Source organism: Schistocerca gregaria, chromosome 7 (assembly GCF_023897955.1).
Source record: "Schistocerca gregaria isolate iqSchGreg1 chromosome 7, iqSchGreg1.2, whole genome shotgun sequence".
Taxonomy (NCBI): domain Eukaryota; kingdom Metazoa; phylum Arthropoda; class Insecta; order Orthoptera; family Acrididae; genus Schistocerca; species Schistocerca gregaria.
Window position 1 is genome coordinate 104,780,404 of NC_064926.1, and position 23,680 is coordinate 104,804,083.

Here is a 23,680-nt window from a genome sequence, read left to right on the forward strand (position 1 = left end):
TGTAATGTGAGAAACATATAAGACTCACAGGCAAGACAAAAAATACTCCTCACAGTACTTGGTTTGTTGTAGGACAGATGGAGATTGTTTTTACTACAAAACCACCATTCTTCGTTGAATACCTCGAGGTCATGTTTGGAGAAGTGGCAGTGATTTCGAAAATGAAAAGTATCTCTGTTCTGCTTATAACGGCCTCACCTGTTCAGTCATGGGGGCCGCTCACCTCTGACAAACTGGGTGACTTTTGTCAATATAACCCCTCCAAAAGTCATGAATATGGTACAGGATATCATTTGCCACAGAGACCTCCTTTTACAGACTGAGGACAAGTTGCATGCTAATGTGGAGCTATGAGGTGAGCATTTCGTCTGTCATGTCTAGATAGATACCAGAATGGATACTGGAGGTTTCATCTTTGTATTGGAGATGTCATGTGCCCGAGGAGGCCAAGGTGATGGTACGTCACTGTGATGTCAAGCCGTACATTCCTCCTCCCATGCTTTGCCACAAACACATGTGATTTTGACACCTCTTCGTGTTGCAATGCCAACCCCATCTGTAGGGATTGTGGCAGTTGGTTGCACACCAACATTCCTTGTGCCCTCCCCCATCTGTGTCTGCTGCAGGGAGCACCATTACCCCTGTTCACCAGACTGCACCATTTTCAGATGATAAAAGAAAATCCAGGAATGCAAGACCCTTCAACACCTCATATATCAAGAGGCCAAGAAGGAATACAACCGCCTGCATCATACACTTGTGATGATTACATATGCTACTGCTATGACGACATCATCGTCTTTAATGATTGTGCCATCACCCACTGTCTCTTCTGTGTTGGGCCCTCAGGGCTACTCTATTCGAACAGATCCCTTGGTGGTGTGTGTCCTCCTCCTACTGTTCCATTCACTCCTCTTTTTGGAAATGTTGATTCCCTATCCACTGGGGATGTCAGTCCCAAGCACTGAGCCAGAGAAGCAGCTCCATCCTCCAGCAAACCTTACCAGGACGGGGTCTCTCTGTTGCCAGGACTCTGCTGGCCTGCTATAGGATGCCAGCCAACGGCTGAAGGTGCAGCAGTTTGCAGGTCATAGGACTTAGTGTTCCACGTCTGTCCCAGAATCTCAGGCAGATATGCCGTCACAGAAGTCTAAATTGTGTAAAAACAAATAGTAGTACTCCAAAAAGTGGTAGATTCTGGTAGTCTCCATGCTGCCAGATGTCTGTTGTATCCAAGGCAGTGTTCCTGGCGGCTCCTATTGTTCTTAACCTCCCAGCACACCTTGATTTGGTGAAAATGTTTGTTGATGGGCGTATCTTCAAAATTATTGACAGCAGGTGGCCCTGAGGCATGGCCTGCCTTCTTGGTCCCTTCACACCCCGGGAGGATACTAATAGCACAATCCTCCAAAGGAACTGTAGTGGTTTTTTTCCCACTTGACTGTGCTGTGGCATTTTTTATGCATTTCCCCCGTTTCTCGCATTGCCCTCCAGGAAACTTATTTCCCAGCAGTGCAGACTCCTGTCCTCTGCAGTTGTCTGGGCTATTTTAAAAATTGCACAGACTATGAAAGAGCACTGGCAGTGTTTGCACATATCTTCTGGACTCTACAGCAAACACATGCCACTGATTTGTTATTTGGAGACTGTTCTTGTCAAGACATGTCTGAAGTGTCCCAGAATGCATTGTCTACACTATTCTCGCAACTGCCCCATCTTTCTAAGTACAGGGTGACTTGAGTGCCCACAACCCTTAGTGGGGTCCCCTCAGGGGGCTCACCATTCTTTGGTGAGTTGGGGCTTGGCTACCATGGAGCTCCAGCCTTGCAGCAACTTTTCCTTTTCCAAGCTGCAAATCTATCCTCTTCCTCCTCTTCTCTCTTTCGCCTAACCTTCCTGCACTTCGGCATTTGAGGTTCCTCTTTCCCTTCTTCCTCCCTGTGCACTCCCAATGACCAGCCCACACCCCTGACATGTAACATGACTGGGTAACAAGTAATCTCCAGACTCTTCATCGAGTAGGGTTTGCATGTATCCCAGGTAGGGACCAGGCCCAGAGAGGAGTGATCGACAGAGTAGTTACCTTCCCAATTTCCCAATTTCTCTCTCTCGGAAGCTCAGAAAGTGTGGTCTGAGGTGTGAACAACCACCTGGTGCCCCCCCCCCCCCCCTAATTGGAAGGAGCAGGGCATAGGACACACATGCAATCACCATATCAGACTACATCCACTAAATGTAAACAGAATGAGGCTAAAGATTCCAAGAAACTCCCAGCTGCACCTTGATTTTTCGTGGTATCAAATACTGAAGATGGTCAGTCCTTTGCTTACGTTAATCTGTTTCTAATCCAGAAAGGTATTACTGCAATTGTAGGCATGTGAGATACTGCCTCCTTTGACCTCCTCTTTGCCTCTGCCCCACTCGCCCCTGACCCTCTCCCTGGGATGCCATTCTGTTCTCATGGAGGAGTCACATTGCTCATCTCGGTTTACATTAATAGTTGGATTACGCTCGTAGTTAAACCATCTCACTGCATAACTGGCTGCAAGCTGTTGCAGTCTGCATTATCCTTCCTCACTTCACCTTTTCTCTTTGCAACATTTACCTCCCTTTGTCATTCAGTGTCACCAGAGCAGACTTTTCTCCATCTTATTGGGCAACTCCCTCACCCCCCCCCCCCCCCCCTCTCCCCTCTCCTGGTGGACTGAAGCGTGCCACTACGCAGTTCGTGTGTGGAGAACTGCTCTTCGCAGGTCTAACCGTCATCCTACAATGACGAACTGGATTTGGTATAAAAAATTGTGTGCACAGTGTTTTTGCATTCTTTAGGATAGCAAAGAAGCTAACTGGATTTCATTTATTAGTTCTTTTGACAATTCCACTCCTTCTGTTGCGTGGGCCAACCTCCGATGGCTCTCTGGGACCGAGGTCCATTCTCCAGTTTCCATCCTTGACCATAGCAGATGATGTCATTGTGGACCCCATTGCTATCTCCAACAACTTAGGCCCCTATTTTGCGGAGATTTCGAGCTCCACCCACTATCACCCTACCTTTCTCCACAGGAAATGACTGGAGGCAGCTCTGGTAATACCCTTCTCCTTTCAGAATATTGAATGCTACAATGCTGCCTTTACTATGAGGGAGCTAGATCATGTGCTCACTTCATCCATATCTTCCACCTCATTCAGATGTTGCAACGTCATCTTGCAGGCAAGCGCTTTCTCCTTCATATGTACATTCACATCGGGGCAGATGACTTGTTTCCCAGACACTGGTGTGGAGCCACTGTCCTACCCAAATCTAAGCCTGGTGAGGGCAAATACCTTCCTTCTAGCTACCGTCTCATTTCTCTCACCAGTGTTTGCAAGGTGATGGAATGTATGATACGTGCCCGGCTGGTATGCTGGCTCCAGTCTCACAATTTACCAACCACTGCACAATGTGGTTGACCATCTCGTCAACCCATGTCGTGAACTTTTTTTAAATACCGGACTGTGGACGTGTTTCTTGATTTGGGAAAAGTCTGCAACACATGCTGGAGGACTTCTATTCTCCATACCTTCTGCATGTCCGATGTCGCCTGACCTGTTTCCTTCAGGAATTTTTAAGACAGAGTTTTCAAGGTAAGGTGGGTTCTTCCGTGTCGGACACGTTTATCCAGGAAAACGGGGTACCTCAGGGCTCCATCCTGAGTGTCATCTTCTTCGCAATAGCCATTAACCGTATTATGGTCTGTCTCCTGCCGGGCATCTCCCACTCCCTTTTCATTGACAATTTTGTTATCTATTGCAGTTCCCCACATACTTGTCTCCTTGAGCAGTGTCTCCAGTGACTTTTCGATTGTCTTTACTTGTTGATCATCGACAGTGGCTTAATTTTCCACTGACAAAACCCCTTGTATGAATTTCTGGCAGCACATTTGGTTTCTTCCTGTATCTTTACATCTTGGGCTTGTTGCTCTTCTGTTCGCTGAAACTACAAAATTCCTGGGGCTCATGCTTGATTGAGCAGTGTCTTGATTCTCCCAGGTGTCTTACCTGGCTTCCCGGTGCACCCAGTCCCTCAGTCTCCTGCGTATCCTCAATGGTACCTCCTGGGTAGCATATCGGACCACCCTTCTTCGTTTGTACCAACCTCTTGTCTGTTCAAAACTAGATGAGGGGTGTTTCATTTACGCATCAGCATGTCCGTCCATTTTATGCCGTCTAAATACAATCCACCATCGTAGAATCTGTTTGGTCACTGGCGCCTTTACACTAGTGTGGTTGAGAGTCTGTATGCAGAAGCTGATGAATTACCACTGTCATACTGGCTTGATGCTCTTCTCAGCAGATACACGTGCCTTGCCACCCATTCTGTGCCTTCTTTTCCGATGAACCGTTTGACTGCCAGTATTGAGCATGTCCCTCTTTTCTGCTACCTCCTGGAGTTAGCTTTAGACTATTGCCTTTAAACAGATTCATGCCTGCCCCCACCACATATAAAACGACAGAAACAAGAATGCTGGGAGTGATATGTTGCTGCTATTGGACCACATACCATTCCATTGCAGGTTTCGAGGCAGACTGAAAGCCTCTACAGACACCAGTACCCTGCACTTGTCCCAGGTATCTCTGTAAATGGTTATGTTTACATTGATCTGGAAACGGTTGCCGAACGTTTTGCTTTTCACTATGCTCCAGCTTCTGCATCAGAGGATTATCAGCATGCATTTTGTGTTATCAAACAGTGGGTAGAGGGACATCATTTGCTGTTTACTATGTGTCACCTGGTACCTTATAATGCTCCATTCGGTGAGTGGGAATTCCTCAGTGCTCCAGCCCTTTGCACTGGTACAGCTCCAGGGCCAGACTGCATCCAGAGCCAAATATTCAAAGCCCTTATCAGTGGATTGCCAACATCATACGGTTGCCATTTTCCACCATATCAGGAGAGAGGGTGAGTTTCCATCTCAGTGGTGAGAAGGCTTGGTCATCCCAGTACTGAAACCAGATAAACACCCCCTGGAAATGGACAGCTATCACCCTATTGGCCTCACTAATGTTCTCTGCAAATTGCTCAAATGCATGGGTGAGCTCATGGCTGTTTTAGTACCTGTCCCAGAGTGGTTTTCACCAAGGCCATTCCGCTGCTGGTAATTTGATCTGCCTGGAGTCTCTATTCAGTCAGATTTTGCTCGATGTTAACATCTGATCACTTATCTTCTTCAGCTTGCATATGGCTTATGACAGCACATGGTGTCTGATCCTCGTTACCTTCCGTGAGTGGGGTCTCTGGGGGCAATTCTTGATTTTTGTCTGCAACTTCCTGTCCTTCTGTAGTTTTGCTTTTACTAGTGCTCTTCTTTTGTGTGTGTGTGTGTGTGTGTGTGTGTGTGTGTGTGTGTGTGTGTGTGTGTGTTTTGCTGAACACTGACTGCAGGATGCCATATAAAAGGGGCAGTCCCAGGCTCTCTCTCATTGCTTCTGGTTTTCTGCTGCCAGACATGTCAGGCACCTCTGTTACTGTTGTACTGCCCATCCCTAACCAGAACTCTAGCTAGACGACCATATGCTCATTCTAGTGGAGCCTTGTCGTTTCCTGGGTTGGTGTTTGACACCCACATGACGTGGCTTCCCTATCTTCTCCAACTTAAGCAAACCTGCTGGTCATTCTCTTTGCTATCACAATAACACCAGCTGGGGTATAGTCCCCTCTACACTTTTGTGGCTGGCAGGGGTCTTTCAGACCAGCTCTTAGAACAGTCTACACTTGTGGAGGCTGGTGGCCCTCCCCTACAGATCAGGTGATAACTATTTCTCATCTGTGCAGTACACATTCACTGGTCTCCTGAGCATCCAAACTACCACGTCCTTTTTTACTTGTAGGGGGATCTGCCTCCAACAACAGTGGTCACGGTCTGAAGGCATGATCGCAGTCTGCAGACAGATGACCCCTATGGTGTTTACCCCATCCCCAGATTGGCCTCGACCTCACCTTTAGACTGAAAGACTAGTAAACCTTATGGTTTTTTGTGCAGCCTATGTCTGAATGTCCATGATGCATTCCTGGGCTCAGAAGTGGTATGCACTGAAGGCTCTGTTGATGGATGAACTGGTTTTCTCTACACACATGCAAGACACAGTGAACTACGCTCCCTGCCAGAAAGATGCAGTATATTCACTGCAGAATTGGCTGGTGTACTCAGTCCCTCAGCCACCTTCATTTTTGCACTGGTGAGTCATTCTTAATTGGTATTGACTCCTTAAGTACTCTTCAGACTGTCAACCATTGCTATCCAAGACCCCCTAGACACCCATTGGTTTTAATGATGCACTGTCTCTTGGATGACCTTCACCATTCTGTATGCTTGGTTGGTTGTTTTTGTATGGACTCCTTATCACATTGGGATCTTGGGGGAAAAATACACTCACCAGTTGGCAAAGTTCGCTACCAGGATGCCGACTTTGGAATTAGGGTACTGGAATTGGACCATTGGTCGACTCTACAGACAATTGTTGGAGGCCTGAAACATGGATTGTTGTGCCCTGTTTGCTCGAAATAAACTGCAAACCATAAAGGAGACTCTGACTGTGTGGCAGTTTTCACTTTGTGCATCTTGCAGTGAATCGGCTGTCCTCTGTTGGCCACTCTTGGCTGACCCAAGGCCACATCCTCCAATGTGAGGATCCAACCCACTGTCAGTGTGGTGCCCATCTCTCCGTGCGCCATTTCCCACTGGACTTCCCCGATTTGGCCACCCTACAGTGAAACCTTAAACTTGCTGACATTCTAACTCTGGTGCTAGTGGATGACACCAAAGCAGATGCTTTGCTTTCACATTTTTATCCGTGAGAGTCTCTGTAGTTGTCTTTTTATAAAATGGGATGCGAGAAAAACACACACATTTTTTGAATGATACGGACAGAAAGCTTGTAAACCTCACTTTTAAGACTTTTTTTAGATTGTAGCACTTGAATTCTTCCTTTGAATCCTACTGTGCTCTCGTCCAGAGCCACATTGCATTTTGGTACATAAAGTTCTTTACATTCACTGTAAATATATTCACCAATGTCCTTCACCTCGCTCTCTCTCGGACATTGACGTCCCTGAGCTGTGACAAGTGGAACTGAATGCAGTATCCAAAATATTTGAGAAAAGAATAGAGATGAGAAAAACATGCTTGAAAAATGGAGTTTGTTCTTGCCAGTCTTCTGTAAAATTAACTAATTCTGCCTTCAAATTCAAGGCCATGTTCCATTTTACGCCAAAAAAAAGCCTTCAAGACTTCTAATTAAACATCTCTCCACAAGTGCCGCATTAAGTGTGTTGAAAGTGGAGTACTATCTATTCCTTAGAATAAATATTCGTAGCATTCACAGTTTCACTAATAAAACTGTCAGTGGAGAGGAATTGTAAATATTCAAGTTCAGACTTTGGTCAGATACTATGAGAAATGGTTAAACCCTATTGTGTGACAGAAAAAGAAAACCTAATGAGATCACCATCATTATTGCAATAAACTTTCCCTGTATCTGCCTACAGGTTCTCGGTTCATCACTGTCCATTCCATCAGTAGATTTTGATTCACTGCACACAGTGGAAGTATCTTCTAGGCCACTTTCATCAGCAAATTCCCCTATGTCTTCAGTGTCTTCAAGAAGCCACATGGCAGTATCATGACAACTTAACAAGTTTTTGTACCAGCCATTATCCTACTAGAAACATTTGAACGCAACATGCTTTGAGTTGTCAGGTCTACGTGCTAAGTGCTGCCCTGCACCTAGCGAATTACAACAATGATGTGAACGGAAAGCACAGTAATGGAAATGTCAAAGCAGAAGCAGATAATATTGCACATAGTCCAAAAATGAATCGGAAAGATTAAAGGACCAAAGACCTTGTAATTTGGTTCCTTTAACTCGTTACTCTATCCATCTATCCATCAAACATCATTGCTTGACGTAGACTGCTTCAGAATCTGGATTCTCCCACCCCCTTCCCCTGAGCCTCATCCTTTGCTAGTCCCTGTAGTCCACCTATCCTTCTCTACTCTGTATCCTTTCCGTGTTACAATCCGACTCCACCGTTACACAATCTATTCGTCCCACCAGCAAATGTGTGTAGTCCTTTCCCCTTCTCAGTATTCTCCTCTCGCCTCTGCTGCTCCTCACCTCCCCCAGCATAGCCTATTGATGCTGCATGAAGCCCAAAGCCTGTTCCCACCACACCCCTGCACGTTACCACAGGCATCACTAAAACCTCCCCCATTTCCAGCCCCACCCTTACCCCACTCTCTCTCCCATTCCTTTCCCCACACCTCTTCTTTTCAATGTGCCCATCAGTCACTCAGTGCCTCCTCTGTGTGGACGAGTGGCACTCTCTACTTCTCAGATTTTCCATAAGTGTAATTATCAAATAGGGTCACCTGCTTGTGATGATGATATGACCTTGGCATTGAACAGTGAGAGTTTGGCTCTGTCATGTTCATATGTACTGCTACAAGTACTGGGTACAAATTAACCTGTTAAGAAGCCTGAGGGAAATATCTTGCCTAAAAGAATAGACTTTATTAGGAGAAGAGGGAGTATTTGAGAGGATCTTGGTAGTAATTTTCTTTAGAATAGAGTATTTGCTTTTAGGGAACTTGGCATTTCTGCTGTAGATAACCATGTTGAATTGAGGTCAGCCATACATCAGTATGTGGACATAATCCATTTAAGTGCGTATACAATCTTCATGGAGTTGTTTCTGTGGGAAGAATATCTTAATGTATTTGGTACCCGGAAGTCAAATCTAACACTTACTGATGAATCTATGTTATTGAATTTTTAGTAGTAATTTATCTCCTCCTTATGATATGAAAATTACTGACCATCACCTCTTCTTCTTCTGCTGCTGCTGCTGATGACGATGACGATGATGATATTCATAGGTGTGATTAAATTACATTAGTTTAACCTTTTCCTTCATACTAATCTCAATGCTTGTGGTGCATGCCATTTTCTTCCAGTCACCCGTTCCATCTGTGAGCCTTTGCTGACAATTTCTGATCACCACATTCGTATTTTTCTTAAATTTCACATGGATTTGTGACCATGTCTTTTGAAAAGTGATATCAACTTTTTCCTGTATTTTTCATTGAATGGAGAGTGTTTGAAAGAGAACTTCACTCATAAATTTATTTGAAAATTATGTGCATTGTTTTCACAAGTTGGTTGTAAAATTAAGATATTTATGAAAATGTTTGTCTTGTAGGTGCACGGTACTGCTCCAGACATAGCAGGACAAGACAAAGCCAATCCTACTGCACTTCTGCTTTCTGCTGTTATGATGTTACGCTACATGGAACTCAATGACTATGCAGCACGAATAGAGCAAGCTTGCTTTGATACTATCAAAGAAGAAAAGTATCGCACAGGGGATTTGGGCGGCCCAGCAAAGTGCTCGGAATTTACTAATGAAATCTGTCGCAAAATTGAAGCTTCACATTAGAAAATGTTAACGAAGACAATAAAACCCACTTGTTAATCAACTATATTGTTGATAGTTTGTAAAGAGTTTGAATTGTAAATGAACAGCTTAGTAATATTTATTTATTGTTGTAGGAAACTGCAAATTCTCAAGTGTTATTTATTTAATTACTAGTCTGTCTTTTATAATTGTAAGACATTAATGCCAAAAACTGTTAGTCATGTCCTGTGCCACAGTGATGGCATTAAAGACAAACTATGTTGAATAAAGCCCAGAGTTGTGTGAATAAATATTATTATTTTTTAAATAGTTACCTTTTTTTACTTTTCTGGTAGTAAACTTTGTACTAAAAATGAAGAGTTACTAATAGTCAGATGTGATGCTAAATGTGTCTGTCTAATCATTGTTTTGACGATGTCTGTTTTTAGCATACGCTAATCTTCAACGAGAAGGAGCAGCATGATTTTCAGATATCATTGTGTACTTTTAACGTACACAAAGGACAGTGTCTTTTGTTCCAGCAGCATTTTTGGTGGTGTGGTTTTTAGAGGTTATTTAACAGCTTTGAGAGTTAAGCATTGTTTTTGCCTTTCGGACTTTTTTGTCTTTCTGTATTAAAAGTATTGAGCTTCATGGTGGTGTCAGTAGGTCTTCTTCTTCTTCTTTATTTCAGGGGAGTGTGTGTAGCCCACTTCTGAAACCAAAGGCATTTAACAGAATTGTTTCCTCCATCTCTTAATTGCTTATCCCATGTACTGCCATCCAGTTTGATTAAAATGTAACATGCCTGCCATGGCAGGAGCTGCTTTCAAGTCTACTTGCTGTCTTGTCTTCACTTTGCAATCTCTCTCTTAATGTTTATCCAAAAAAGAACCTCCACTGCTGTACATGAGAGCAGGCCTAGCCATTATATTATCCAATCTGTGTTCTTTCTTTCCTTGTAGTTCTACCAAGGTATCTCCTTATACAATCGTTTGTAATGTATGTTTATTTTTTGATCACATTGAATTAGTTTTGTGTATTGCCATCTGTCCTGATTAAACAATGGAAAATCCAGGATAGAATGCAACAATATCATTAAAAGGATAGTTGCTACTCACCATATAGTGGAGTAGCTGAGTCACAGAAAGGCACAACAAAAAGACTGTCGGAAAGTTAGCTTGCAGCCAACAAGGCTTTAGCAAAACATAGCGCGCGCGCACGCACGCACGCGCGCACGCGCACATGTAAATGCAACTCTCACAAATACATGAGCCCAGTCTCTGGCAGCTGGCTCCAGCAGCCAGAGAGAGAGCGAGAGAGTGTGTAATTTTGACAAAGGCCTTTTTGGCCGAAAGCTAACTTTCTGCAACTCAGGAGAATTTTATCAATATATATCACTGTGAAGCTGGCAATGAAAGAACAGTTATGTTGCAATTAAGAACATCTAAGAAAATTGTACTATGGTACTGAATGCGACTGCAAGAAAGGGACTACAGTAACCATTTCAGAACACTGAAAGAGGTTTCAGCTGTGTGTTGATTCAGGGGGAGACTTTTCAATAAATACATGATATTGTGAGCATAATCTGTGACTTCTGTTTTTCATAGCTGCAGTCCTAACAGAACTGGGACACACTGTATAATGCAACTAATGAGACACGCTCTTTTGAGCAATTGTCACATTACCAGCAGAAACATGCTCCAATCAGAGTACAAAGAATGTATGTTCCTGTTTACATAAGACTCTGACTGAAAAGTTTGGTACCAGCTGCCTCATTCTGCTTCCTCAGCACCTTTGAAAAAATTCCCAAAAATTTTGGCATGGACAAACATTTGTGCTCCTTTTAATGTGCAACTTACCTTGCACTCCCATTACTGTAAACTGCTCACACCGACTAGTGTGTCAATGGAAGTTGCTCATATGTATCCACTCCCACTTGTCAGCTCTCATTCTCTTATTCAGCCCAGTTCAAGGTCATTATCTCTTTGTCACTGTCTCCTCTCAAACAGCCACAGGCTCCTTTATTCTGTCCTACTACTATTACTACTGTCTTGTCTCACTGTCACTGTCTCCCTTTTTACTCTCTCTTACTGCAACTGTCTCATTTATTCCTTCTCACAGCTGCTGCCCCCCCCCCCTCTCTCTCTCTCTCTCTCTCTCTCTCTCTCTCTCTCTCTCTCTCTCTCTCTCTCTCTCTCTCTCTCTCCTCACACACACACACACACACACACACACACACACACACACACACACACACACACACACACACACAGACAGTCATAGACTCTCATTATCACTGGCCCTCACTCACTTCCACTTTCTCCTTTTTATTCCTCTCCACACCCCATTCCTGTCACTGTCGGCTGTGTTTCACTGCCACTGTGGCCTCATTTTCTCACACTGTCATTGTTCTTCATTCTTTTTGTACCATAATCACTGTCTACTATCTTCCAGTATTTATTACTTTTGTGTCTCCTCCCATAAAAAAGTCAAAGTATATTTACATGTCAAAATTTTTGGGAAAGTTTTCTAAAGGAGCCAAGGACATTAGAATGAGGCAGCTGGTATACCAATTTTCAGCCAGTCTTTTAAACTGGAGCATATTTGTCATTTTTTGTGCTCAGATAGCATTTTTCCACTAGTTCCCTTATTTTCCCTGCTGCAGCAAGGCAAGTCACATACATGAAAAGAACTTTATGGGTAAGTAAAGTTTTGATAGTTTACTTACGTGAAATTGAAAAAACACAGAACGCCTGAAGCCAGTTCTTAGGTGCACAAACATTTTTGTATGACCTTCAGTACTACATCAGGTTCCCAGAACCCATTTGATGATAATGCAGGCAGTTTATATCAAATTTCTCGATACAATATAGTTTTATAAACATCATTTCCGCCTCGCACTGGATTTTGCGTGTACAAGTAGTGTAACTTTAACATATATATCTTGGAAATGGATAAAGAAATGAGTAAAATTTTCAAGGTCGTTAGAGATCGGGATCCTCGGGACTATATCGTGGAAACTAGGGTGCTCACCTGTCTTGGAATTGGCAGCTTGTAGGTTTTCTAAGGAAAGGCTCATAAACCATTGATGCCTCCACAAGTATCGTAAGGCCCACTGTAGAGCACATCAGATGCAAAAAGAAGCAAATTGCCTAAGCAGGAGGATGTGTGTATTATCCATACTTTGACTCTGTACTATAGGATAGTGACAATGGGACAGTCCCTTTGTCGGCTATACAAATGGGTTGTAGCCCAAGCGCTATCCAAAACACTTGACCCCACCTTACCATCATTGATAGAACCCAAGGTATGTACCCTAAAAGAATTCCATTTTTATGCGCAGCATTTTGGAATATGTTAAGCAGTATGTGCTGCCGCATGTCTACTGATACATTATACGTTGAATATCAAATTGCAGACCATTGTGAATCTGGTATGGTATAATGCACCAAACTGCTATAAACAGTGATCCGCTGTAATAACTTCCACTATCAGTGGTGAAATCAAACAATGGAAAGCCCATGATGGAATAACATTATGAAAAAGATAGAGTACTACTATGTAGGGATGATGTTGAACCATGCAAACACAACAAAAAGACTGCAAAACGCTGAAGCTTTTGGGCAAATTCCTTCTTTTGCACACATGTGGTCATTGCCTCCGGCTGTTGTGGCCACATAGGCATAGTTTTCGCACAATGACCTGCTATATATTAGGTGTGCTTTGCAACCAAGTGGGCAACTAGCAAACGGGAACCAAAGATGCGAGGGTGGGTTGGCTGCTGTTTTGGATGGCAAAAGAGTTGTAAAGATTGGTGAACCATGTTGAAAAACCTATTTCAGCAAAAAATTTGTGCTGTGGAGGCTAAGAGGTGGTGACTGGTTGCAGCAGAAAAGAAACTTGATCTGCTCAGCTGGATGTTTATTTCAAAACCAATTGTTTTTTGTATGGGTCAGCTGTCATACCAGAATTACTGGCTTCCAGCCAATTAATTGATGGTACTTAGTGTATCGTTCACATAAGCTTTGGCTGAGAGAGACTGCTGAACCTTTTTGAGAAATAAAAAATGAACTAGGATGCTCAATAATAAATCAAATTGGACCAGGTTCTGACATGGGTGGAACAGATGCCCAGTTCTACATCAAATGCATGAAGGTCCCGCATGGCAGTCCAAAGCAGGTAGAAAAAAGAAACTAGATCCATCTGCCACTGAAACGGGTGCTATGCAGAAAATTTTCAACTACCTCAATTAAAATGTCAATTTTCACTTCAGTAGTTAATAGACCAGACAGTGAAAACAATCCTGATGTCACGATGCCGATTCTAAATTGTTGACGAAACATGGAAGATACAGTGATTGCCTACCTGTAAAGAAATCCATTGCTATTTACTTCAAAAACATTGCAAAGGATACTTTCAGATGGTTATTGTCAGTCAAAAAGTCCATCTCCAGAAGTGTGCCGACGTGTAGTTGAAATAGCTGCAGACATGCTTCCTGAAGATCAACTGCAGGTTTACAATGCAACATAGTAGTCCCTGTCAAAGAGGTTCTTACAGTGGATGAGGTCCTCATTGTAGTAAAAGATTTATGAACTGATAAGATGTTGGTCCTGAGTGCGAGAAGTGACTACACCCTAAAATTAAATCTTGTTTTAAACACACTACTGTGTGGACCTAAGACTATATGAGATGCTACCCAAAACATCCGAGATTTTCATTGTAAAAAATCAGAAAATTATAATTACATCCTAAAGTCCTCTGTCACCTTCAGAGTCAACTCAGGCATGAATGTAATCATCCCAGCATTGCTTCCAATTTTGGAAGCACTGCTGAAAGTCCATAGGGTGATGAGTGTTCAAGAACTGTTGCAATTCCACGTGAATGTCTTTAATAGAGTCAAAACATCGATTTTCATATTTGGGAATAGGTAGCAGTCACATGAGCTAGGTCTGGTGAGTAGTTAGGATGGAGGACTGTTGCCATGTTGGTTTTTGGACAGGAACTCCTTTACGAGTGAGGTGTGTGCGGTTGCATTGTTGTGGTTCTCCAACCAGTCTTTCATTTTTCACAACTATGGCAATTTGTGTCAACCATTTTCCCTCAGTCACTTCAAAACCTTGCAGCAAAACTGCCCATTGACAGTCTGACCAGGTGGAACAAACTCCTTGTGCACTATTTCTTGGATGTTGAGAAAAATGAAATTTTAATGCTGCTGCAAACTTGTCAATCTTTGATAGGCCTTGGAGAAGATGTTTTCCATTGTGATGATTGCTGCTTTGTTTCAAGGTCATATCTGTAGAGCCAAGATTCATCACCTATTATTACTCTGGTTAAGAATTTTAGACACTTTTGAACTTTTTGTTGCAGCTCATTGCACATCTGAATGCTGAGGTTTCATTGGTCGATGTTGAGAAGGTGAGGAAAAAACTTCGCTGCAGTTTCTCATGTTCAGTACATCAACTACAATTTGTTGGCATGTACTATATGAAAGCCCAAGTCTCTTACAAACATCATGATTTGTCTGCCTTCAGTCTGTGTGAATAACGTCACACACTTAAGTGATAATTTCCAGTGTTGTTCATGTTGATGGTCAACCAGAGTGTTTGTCATCTTCCACACATTCTTGACCTTCCTTGAAATACTTCAGTCACTCAAATTTTCTTGCTTGACTCGGTGCACCCTCATCAAATGCCTGTGTCAGAATGTGGTGGGTTTTGGCTGCAGTTTTCTTCGTCTTTAACCTTGAACTATCTAGCAGCAGAATGTCGCACTGCTGCTGGTTTGACCACTACTCTGAAATGCTCAAATATCTTGGGTAGTGCCTCATATGTTACTACAAGTAGCTTTGATATGCACTATGCATTTACTCCTTGTCTATTGTGATTTATTAACTCTGTAGAGAAGTATCACTCCGAGTGTATTTTAGTAAAGACATGATACAGTAGAGTATTCAGTACCAATAGATGATTGAGTTGTTAGTTATTGAGAAAAATCATTATGTCTTTATTGTATGCTGTGACAAGCAATACTTGGCGTACTGGGAAGTTTAGAATAAAAAAGCCAGACCCACAAAATTGGTGAGGCAACATGAATTCTCTTGACTTTTTATTCCCTTAGTCATCTGTAATGGATTGCAGTACATAGGGACGGAGTGGTAAGGAGCTTGAACACCATGTTAGTCTTCTCTAGGGAGTCTATGCATGATTATAGCCCCTGCAACAAGTTATAGCTTTCACAACAAGCTAAGAGCTCAGATACCTGGTCCATATAGCACTACGCAGATCCTGCCGACTGATTCACAATCTCTCTTTTTCAAGCAAATGTGAATATCTGCAATTAATTCTTTAATATATTGTTTTACCATACAATTACAGTCTTTGCTTAAAATAATTGCAAGTACAGTTAGGAAGGTAGTAAATCATCCCTGATACTTTCCCAAATTTAATTAATCGATTAGTGATAAATACATGAGGAAACTTGAATAATTGGAAAACCAAAAGTGTGGCTATAGCACACAGCTTGTTGGCAGCTGTCACACACACCTCTTTGTCACCATTGCAAGTTGGTGGCCTGGCTGCACCCGTCTACAAGAATGATGACACTCTGAAGTTAGTTGATGTGATGTCTGGTGGAGGATACAGTGCCTCCTATACAGAAGTATGTTTTGATGTTTCAGCAATGTTGTCAAAGGAAGTGGAATGTGATCATTCATTCTTTTCAATTTCTCCAACGAAGCTGACTAAAACACCTGAACGTTTGATGGAAAAAAGATTTTCCATATAATTAGGGAATCCAATGTACCACACCAGTGTGTCACATTTTCGCAGGACCCTGTTCCACAATTAGTAAAAATAATTACAGCAGAGGTGACTGGCCAGTTCAGCTCCGTAAAATTGAAACATTTTGAGAAAAATAATGCTACAGGTTTGGGATCCATGAAAATTAACATTATTCAAGAGTGCTTGCAGTCATCATCGATGTCAGTGGATATTGTTATTCCTTCCTCAGCAGACATGCTATGGTAGTAGGCCACAGTCACTCAGCTGCCAGGTACTCCTGGGTGGAATGGGTTTGTGGAGGAAGCAATTAAAGATATCCCTAAACAACAAACCCTAATATCTTGCCAAACCATCATCTCACCGCCACCCAGCAATTGTGGCAGCAAAGACAACCTTGTTTTATGCTGTCAAAGTGTCAGGTTTTGAGAGTACAAACTTCTGTAGTAGCCTTCAACCACCACTCTATCTATATGCTCATGAAATCTTTTCCAGTTGTCACAGGCAATTATCGAATTTTGTCAGATCGGGCAGATTTTATTTGATCTCGCATCTTATTAGTAATTAGTAGTTATTTTAGTTATTAGCATTTAAAAATAAAAATGTTACTTAATTGAGTTTATGTATTTGTTAATTAACAAATTTTGTTTTATATAATTGAAATTAAGGTAAAAAAAGGTACACCAGTAAGAATCAAACGAACAACTTTACAAGTATAAGAATTATGCACTGTAAGAATAGTGCACTACACACTTCACTACTTGTGGCTCTGACAAAATACTCAAAATATTTCTGCTCTGAAGCACTCGGAAATCTTCAAAGGAAATTTGTCGAGTTTTTATGAGAAATGTATTACACTGCTTTGGAAAACTGTTGTTCTGGCTCTGATCTTCTGATGCTGTAAATATGAAGACTATTGAAAAAGACCAGTCTGTATGGTGCCTGTGGCTGTGAGAATTAAGGCAACCAGTCAGATCACAATATCTGATTCAGACATTTATCCCATGTAACTGCCAGTCACCAGACAACACCTTAACCTTTTAGTTACACTGAGTGGCCAAAACTTATGGTGAGGAGGAATGTGATGATAGCTTGTTGCTCCTTCTCAAGCCCTCAAAATTGCTGTAACACATTGAGGCAGCAGCTCTATGAGGTGTTGGAAATGTTATGGAGTGAGATTAGTCCACAAATCTTAGAATGTTGCCTATAGTTGTTTTTGTGAACTTTGTTCTGCGTACATTGAGCATATGTTGATACTGACAGATTTCAATAAATGCTTCGTCAAATTAAGATTGTTTGGGGGGAAGGGGGTCAAGCAATGCTCGTGAATTTACTGGAATGTTCATCACCGGCATGTAACCATTGTGTGATGACATATTGCATTGTCCCGTTGAAACACATGTTCATCAGGATACACTTTTCTGCTAGAAAGGGAACCACATGATCTGCAAGAATGCTTCATGTTATCTGCACCTTTATTTATTACACTAGTGTAAATTTCTGGATGGAACAAAATGTAAAATAAAGAAAAGCCAACCATTCAAGTTGGGCTGATGAAGATTGGAGGAGGTACTGCAAGAAAGGCAGATCTGCCACTAAAGGGCCCAGTGGGTGGACAGCAAGACAAAAAGAGGGGAGGGAATGCGTGCATGCTCACACAGGGGGAAGAAGGAAGCACGTGATATGGATGGGGAAAGGTGGATTGTGAGAATGTATGATATTCTGGAGAGAGAATTCTCACCTGTGTAGTTCAGAGAAACTCGTACTGGAAGGGAGTATCAAAATCGTCCATGTAGTGAAGCAGCTGGTGAAGTCATTTGGAGTGTGCAGAATATTCGGCAACTGGATGGTCAAGTTTGCCACAGTTTGGTGGTAGCCATTCATTTAAGAAGGTAGTTGATTACTTGTCATGCCCACTGAGAAAGCTTTACAGTAATTGCAGCATAGTTGTGATATAACATGTTTGCTTTCAGACATGGCCCTGTCTTTTATTGAGTAGTAAACATCTCTGATGGGAGTGTGATAGGATGTGGTAGGTGAGTATATGGGTGAGGTCTTTCACCTGTTCGAATTACAAGAGAATGACCCATGGTGTGCAGGATTGTTGGGTGAGCAATGGAACGCTACATTTGGTGATGAGAGTAAGATTTTGGGAAGGATATCCCTCATTTTGCATAATGACAAGTGGGAGTTGAAGCCCTGGTGATGGACGTGGCTGAGCTTTTCAAAGTCAGGGTGATACTAGGTGTTCGGAGGCATGCTAGTCGTTAGCTGGTTAACAGGTTTACTGGTGTCAGAGGAGATTGCAGGGTAGATCTGTTCATGGATGGATAAAGGCTCTGGTAAGGTTACCTGTATTATCGACAACTCCTGCTTTCCACTCAGATGCAGCATGAACAGGTGGTGAAGCTATAAGGAAGAGACTTTTTCACATGGCACAGGTGACAGCTATCAGGATGGATACTTGTTGGTGGTTAGTGCACTTGATACGAACAGATGTATTTAGGGAGCCATCTGAGAGGTGGAGATTGCCATCTAGAATGGTGGCTTGCTGAGTTCACAAGGACCAGGTGAAACATATATGGGATTTGGTGTTGAGGTTATGGAGGAAAGAGCAGAGGTTGGCCTTTCCATGAGTCCAAATTGTGAAAATATCAGTGAATCTGAACTAGGCAAGGGATTTAGGTCTTCCCTAGATGAGAAGGATTATTCCAGAAGGCCCAAAAATAAGTTGGCATAGAACTGTGCCATGCGAGTACCCACAGCAGTACTATAGGTTTGGCCTTCAAAAGTGCAATAATTGTGGATTAGAATGTGATTGGCTTGGAGGACTAGGTAAGCGGTGGGGGGATTTGGTATCAGGAAGATGTTGGGGAAGGTAATGCGTCATGGTGTCAAGTTCTTGGGCATGAAGGATGTTGCAGTGCGAGGCCTTCACATTCACATTGTTTTTTATGTATATAGACTGGAGTAGCGGGTGAAAAGTTGTACCAAGGTCAAGAATCAAGTCTCCTGCTTACTAGGCAGTTGAGTTAGCCACTTTGGCACAGCAGTTCACACAACTGCCAAGGTGGCTTAGTGGCTAACTCGCCTGCCTAGTATACAGGAGACCCAAGTTTGATTCCCGGCTTTAGTACAAATTTTCACTCCCCATTTCAGTCGATATACATAACAATTGTATCTGTGTGAGACCAGTAAAGTCTCTAAAATTGAGTCGTTACATTCACATTCATTAGTAAGCAGTTTGGTGGTAATGCGACAAGAACTGTGGAGGGGTGGTGAAGAAAGTGAAAAGTGTATTGAATGTAGGATGGGTATGGGCAATAATTAGGCGTTTTTGCTTAGCAAAGACAGGTGTTTGCACTCTGGGATCATAGTAGCTAATGACAAGGGAGACTTTTGGGTTTAGGGAGTAGGCTTGTTGCTACTGTGAGGAGGGAAATAGGATGGACCTAAGGCATTGTGGACCTGCTGGAGGGCATGTTTGGCTTCTGGGATAGTATCCTGGTCATAATGTTTGTATGCAGAGCTGTTGGAATGTTGGTGAAGTCTGTACCATAAATATGACTGCTTTTGAAAATGTCAGATACATATAGTTCTGAATATTGCTGGTAGTAATTACAACAACCCCCCTCCCACCTCCAATAAACCACGGACCTTGCCGTTGGTGGGGAGGCTTGCGTTCCTCAGTGATACAGATAGCCGTACCGTAGGTGCAACCACAATGGAGGGGTATCTGTTGAGAGGCCAGACAAACGTGTGGTTCCTGAAGACGGGCAGCAGCCTTTTCAGTAGTTGCAGGGGCAACAGTCTGGATGATTGGCTGATATGGCCTTGTAACACAAACCAAAACAGCCTTGCTGTGCTGGTACTGCGAACGGTTGAAGCAAGGGGAAACTACAGCTGTAATTTTTCCCGAGGGCATGCAGCTTTACTGTATGGTTAATGATGATGGCGTCCTCTCGGGTGAAATATTCCAGAGGTAAAATAGTCCCCCATTTGGATCTCCGGGCGGGGACTACTCAAGAGGATGTCTATATCAGGAGAAAGAAATCTGGCGTTCTACGGATCGGAGCGTGGAATGTCAGATCCCTTAATCGGGCAGGTAGGTTAGAAAATTTAAAAAGGGAAATGGATAGTTTAAAGATAGATATAGCAGGAATTAGTGAAGTTCGGTGGCAGGAGGAACAAGATTTTTGGTCAGGTGAATACAGTGTTATAAATACGAAATCCAATAGGGGTAATGCAGGAGTAGGTTTAATAATGAATAAAAAAATAGGAATGCGGGTAAGCTACTACAAACAGCATAGTGAACGCATTATTGTGGCCAAGATAGACACAAAGCCCACGCCTACTACAGTAGTACAAGTTTATATGCCAACTACCTCTGCAGATGACGAAGAAATTGAAGAAATGTATGACGAAATAAAAGAAATTCTTCAGATAGTGAAGGGAGATGAAAATTTAATAGTCATGGGTGATTGGAATTCGGTAGTAGGAAAAGGGAGAGAAGGAAACATAGTAGGTGAATATGGATTGGGGGTAAGAAATGAAAGAGGAAGCCGCCTGATAGAATTTTACACAGAGCACAACTTAATCATAGCTAACACTTGGTTCAAGAATCATAAAAGAAGGTTGTATACATGGAAGGAGCCTGGAGATACTGACAGATTTCAGATAGATTATATAGTGGTAAGACAGAGACCATATTTTAAATTTTAAGACATTTCCAGGGGCAGATGTGGACTCTGACCACAATGTATTGGTTATGAACTGTAGATTAAAACTGAAGAAACTGCAAAAAGGTGGGAATTTAAGGAGATGGGATCTTGATAAACTGACTAAACCAGAGGTTTTACAGAGTTTCAGGGAGTGTGTAAGGGAACAAATGGCAGGAATGGGGGAAAGAAATACAGTAGAAGAAGAATGGGTAACTTTGAGGGATGAAGTAGTGAAGGCAGCAGAGGATCAAGTAGGTAAAAAGACGAGGGCTAGTAGAAATCCTTGGGTAACAGAAGAAATATTGAATTTAATTGATGAAAGGAGAAAATATAAAAATGCAGTAAATGAAGCAGGCAAAAAGGAATACAAACATCTCAAAAATGAGATCGACAGGAAATGCAAAATGGCTAAGCAGGGATGGCTAGAGGATAAACGTAAGGATGTAGAGGTTTATCTCACTAGGGGTAAGATAGACACTGCCTACAGGAAAATTAAAGAGACCTTTGGAGAAAAGAGAACCACTTGTATGAATATTAAGAGCTCAGATGGAAACCCAGTTCTAAGCAAAGAAGGGAAAGCAGAAAGGTGGAAGGAGTATACAGAGGGTCTATACAAGGGCGATGCACTTGAGGATAACATTATGGAAATGGAAGAGGATGTAGATGAAGATAAATGGGAGATATGATACTGTGTGAAGAGTTTGACAGAGCACTGAAAGACCTGAGTTGAAACAAGGCCCTGGGAGTAGACAACATTCCATTAGAACTACTGACAGCCTTGGAAGAGCCAGTCCTGACAAAACTCTACCATCTGGTGAGCAAAATGTAAGAGACAGGCGAAATACCCTCAGACCTCAAGAAGAATATAATAATTCCAATCCCAAAGAAAGCAGGCGTTGACAATGTGAAAATTACCGAACTATCAGTTTCATAAGTCACCGCTGCAAAATACTAATGCGAATTCTTTACAGACGATTGGAAAAACTAGTAGAAGCCGACCTCGGGGAAGATCAGTTTGGATTCCGTAGAAATATTGGAACACATGAGGCAATACTGACCCTACGACTTATCTTAGAAGCTAGATTAAGGAAAGGCAAACCCCACATTTCTAGCATTTGTAGACTTAGAGAAAGCTTTTGACAATATTGACTGGAATACTCTCTTTCAAATTCTGAAGGTGGCAGGGGTAAAATACAGGGAGTGAAAGGCTATTTACAATTTGTACAGAATCCAAATGGCAGTTATAAGAGTCGAGAGACTTGAAAGGGAAGCAGTTGTTGGGAAGGGAGTAAGACACGGTTGTAGCCTCTCCCCGATGTTATTCAATCTGTATATTGAGCAAGCAGTGAAGGAAACAAAAGAAAAATTCGGAGTAGGTATTAAAATCCATGGAGAAGAAATAAAAACTTTGAGGTTTGCCTATGACATCGTAATTCTGTCAGAGACAGCAAAGGACTTGGAAGACCAGTTGAATGGAATGGATAGGGTCTTGAAAGGAGAACATAAGATGAACATCAACAAAAGCGAAACAAGGCTAATGGAATGTAGCCGAATTAAATCAGGTGATGCCGAGGGTATTAGATTAGGAAATGAGACACTTAAAGTAGTAAAGGAGTTTTGTTATTTGGGGAGCAAAATAACTGATGATGGTCGAAGTAGAGAGGATATAAAATGTAGACTGGCAATGGCAAGGAAAGCGTTTCTCAAGAAGAGAAATTTGTTAACATCGAGTATAGATTTAAGTGTCAGGAAGTCGTTTCTCAAAGTATTTGTATGGAGTGTAGCCATGTATGGAAGTGAAACATGGATGATAAATAGTTTAGACAAGAAGAGAATAGAAGCTTTCGAAATGTGGTGCTACAGAAGAATTCTGAAGATTAGATGGGTAGATCACATAACTAATGAGGAGGTGTTGAAGAGGATTGGGGAGAAGAGGAGTTTGTGGCACAACTTGACAAGAAGAAGGGATCGGTTGGTAGGGCATGTTCTGAGGCATCAAGTGATCACCAATTTAGTATTGGAGGGCAGCATGGAGGGTAAAAATCGTAGAGGGAGACCAAGAGGTTAATACACCAAGCAGATTCAGAAGGATGTAGGTTGCAGTAGGTACTGGGAGATGAAGAAGCTTGCACAGGATAGAGTAGCATGGAGAGCTACATCAAACGAGTCTCAGGACTGAAGACCACAACAACAACAACAATTACAACAATCAATAATGCTTACCAAAATACATTAAAATCTGTATGGATATTAGCAGTATACATTAGTCACTGCTTCCAGGCAGTGGACCCTAATTACAACACTGTGAAGACAACTCAGACCATAACTGAGCGGCCACCTGCCTGGATAGAACTTCGTTTATAGGTGGGACCCATAGCTTTATGGAGCATAGGCCTCTCTCACACACCCATCAGCTCGCTCCAACTTAAACTGAGAGTCATCAGACTGTGCTGCATGCTGTCACTGTTCCATGGTCCACTGTCAATGTTTGCAGGTCTGTGTGTCATTGAGCTCTGTGTCTTGTCAACAAAGGGACACAAGGTGGCTGCTGGAACCTACACAGTGCATTTGTCTTCAGGCAGTGGTTGAAATGGATTGTGTGCCCCATATCCAAATTGGTGGGTCTCTGAATCACAGATTGGTGTTGACGCATATGGCTTTGTGGAGATATCATTCTGACCAGTCCTGTGCAGCAGTTTACACACGTGGAAAAGTCTCTGGGTTATTGAAAATCCATTGCAGGAACT

General features: G+C 42.4%; 1 protein-coding gene across 4 annotated transcripts in view; it reads left to right on the forward strand.

Moving 5' to 3' along the window:
- The window catches only part of LOC126281432 (probable isocitrate dehydrogenase [NAD] subunit alpha, mitochondrial), a 58,246-nt gene extending 48,483 nt beyond the window's left edge, over positions 1–9,763 (forward strand). For all 4 annotated transcript variants that reach the window (XM_049980391.1, XM_049980392.1, XM_049980394.1 and 1 more), the window contains exon 7: positions 9,239–9,763. In XM_049980391.1, coding sequence (XP_049836348.1) covers positions 9,239–9,475 — 237 coding nt within the window. In that variant the 3' untranslated portion in view covers positions 9,476–9,763. The remainder of the gene's footprint in view (positions 1–9,238) is intronic.
- Positions 9,764–23,680: the final 13,917 nt, after the last annotated feature.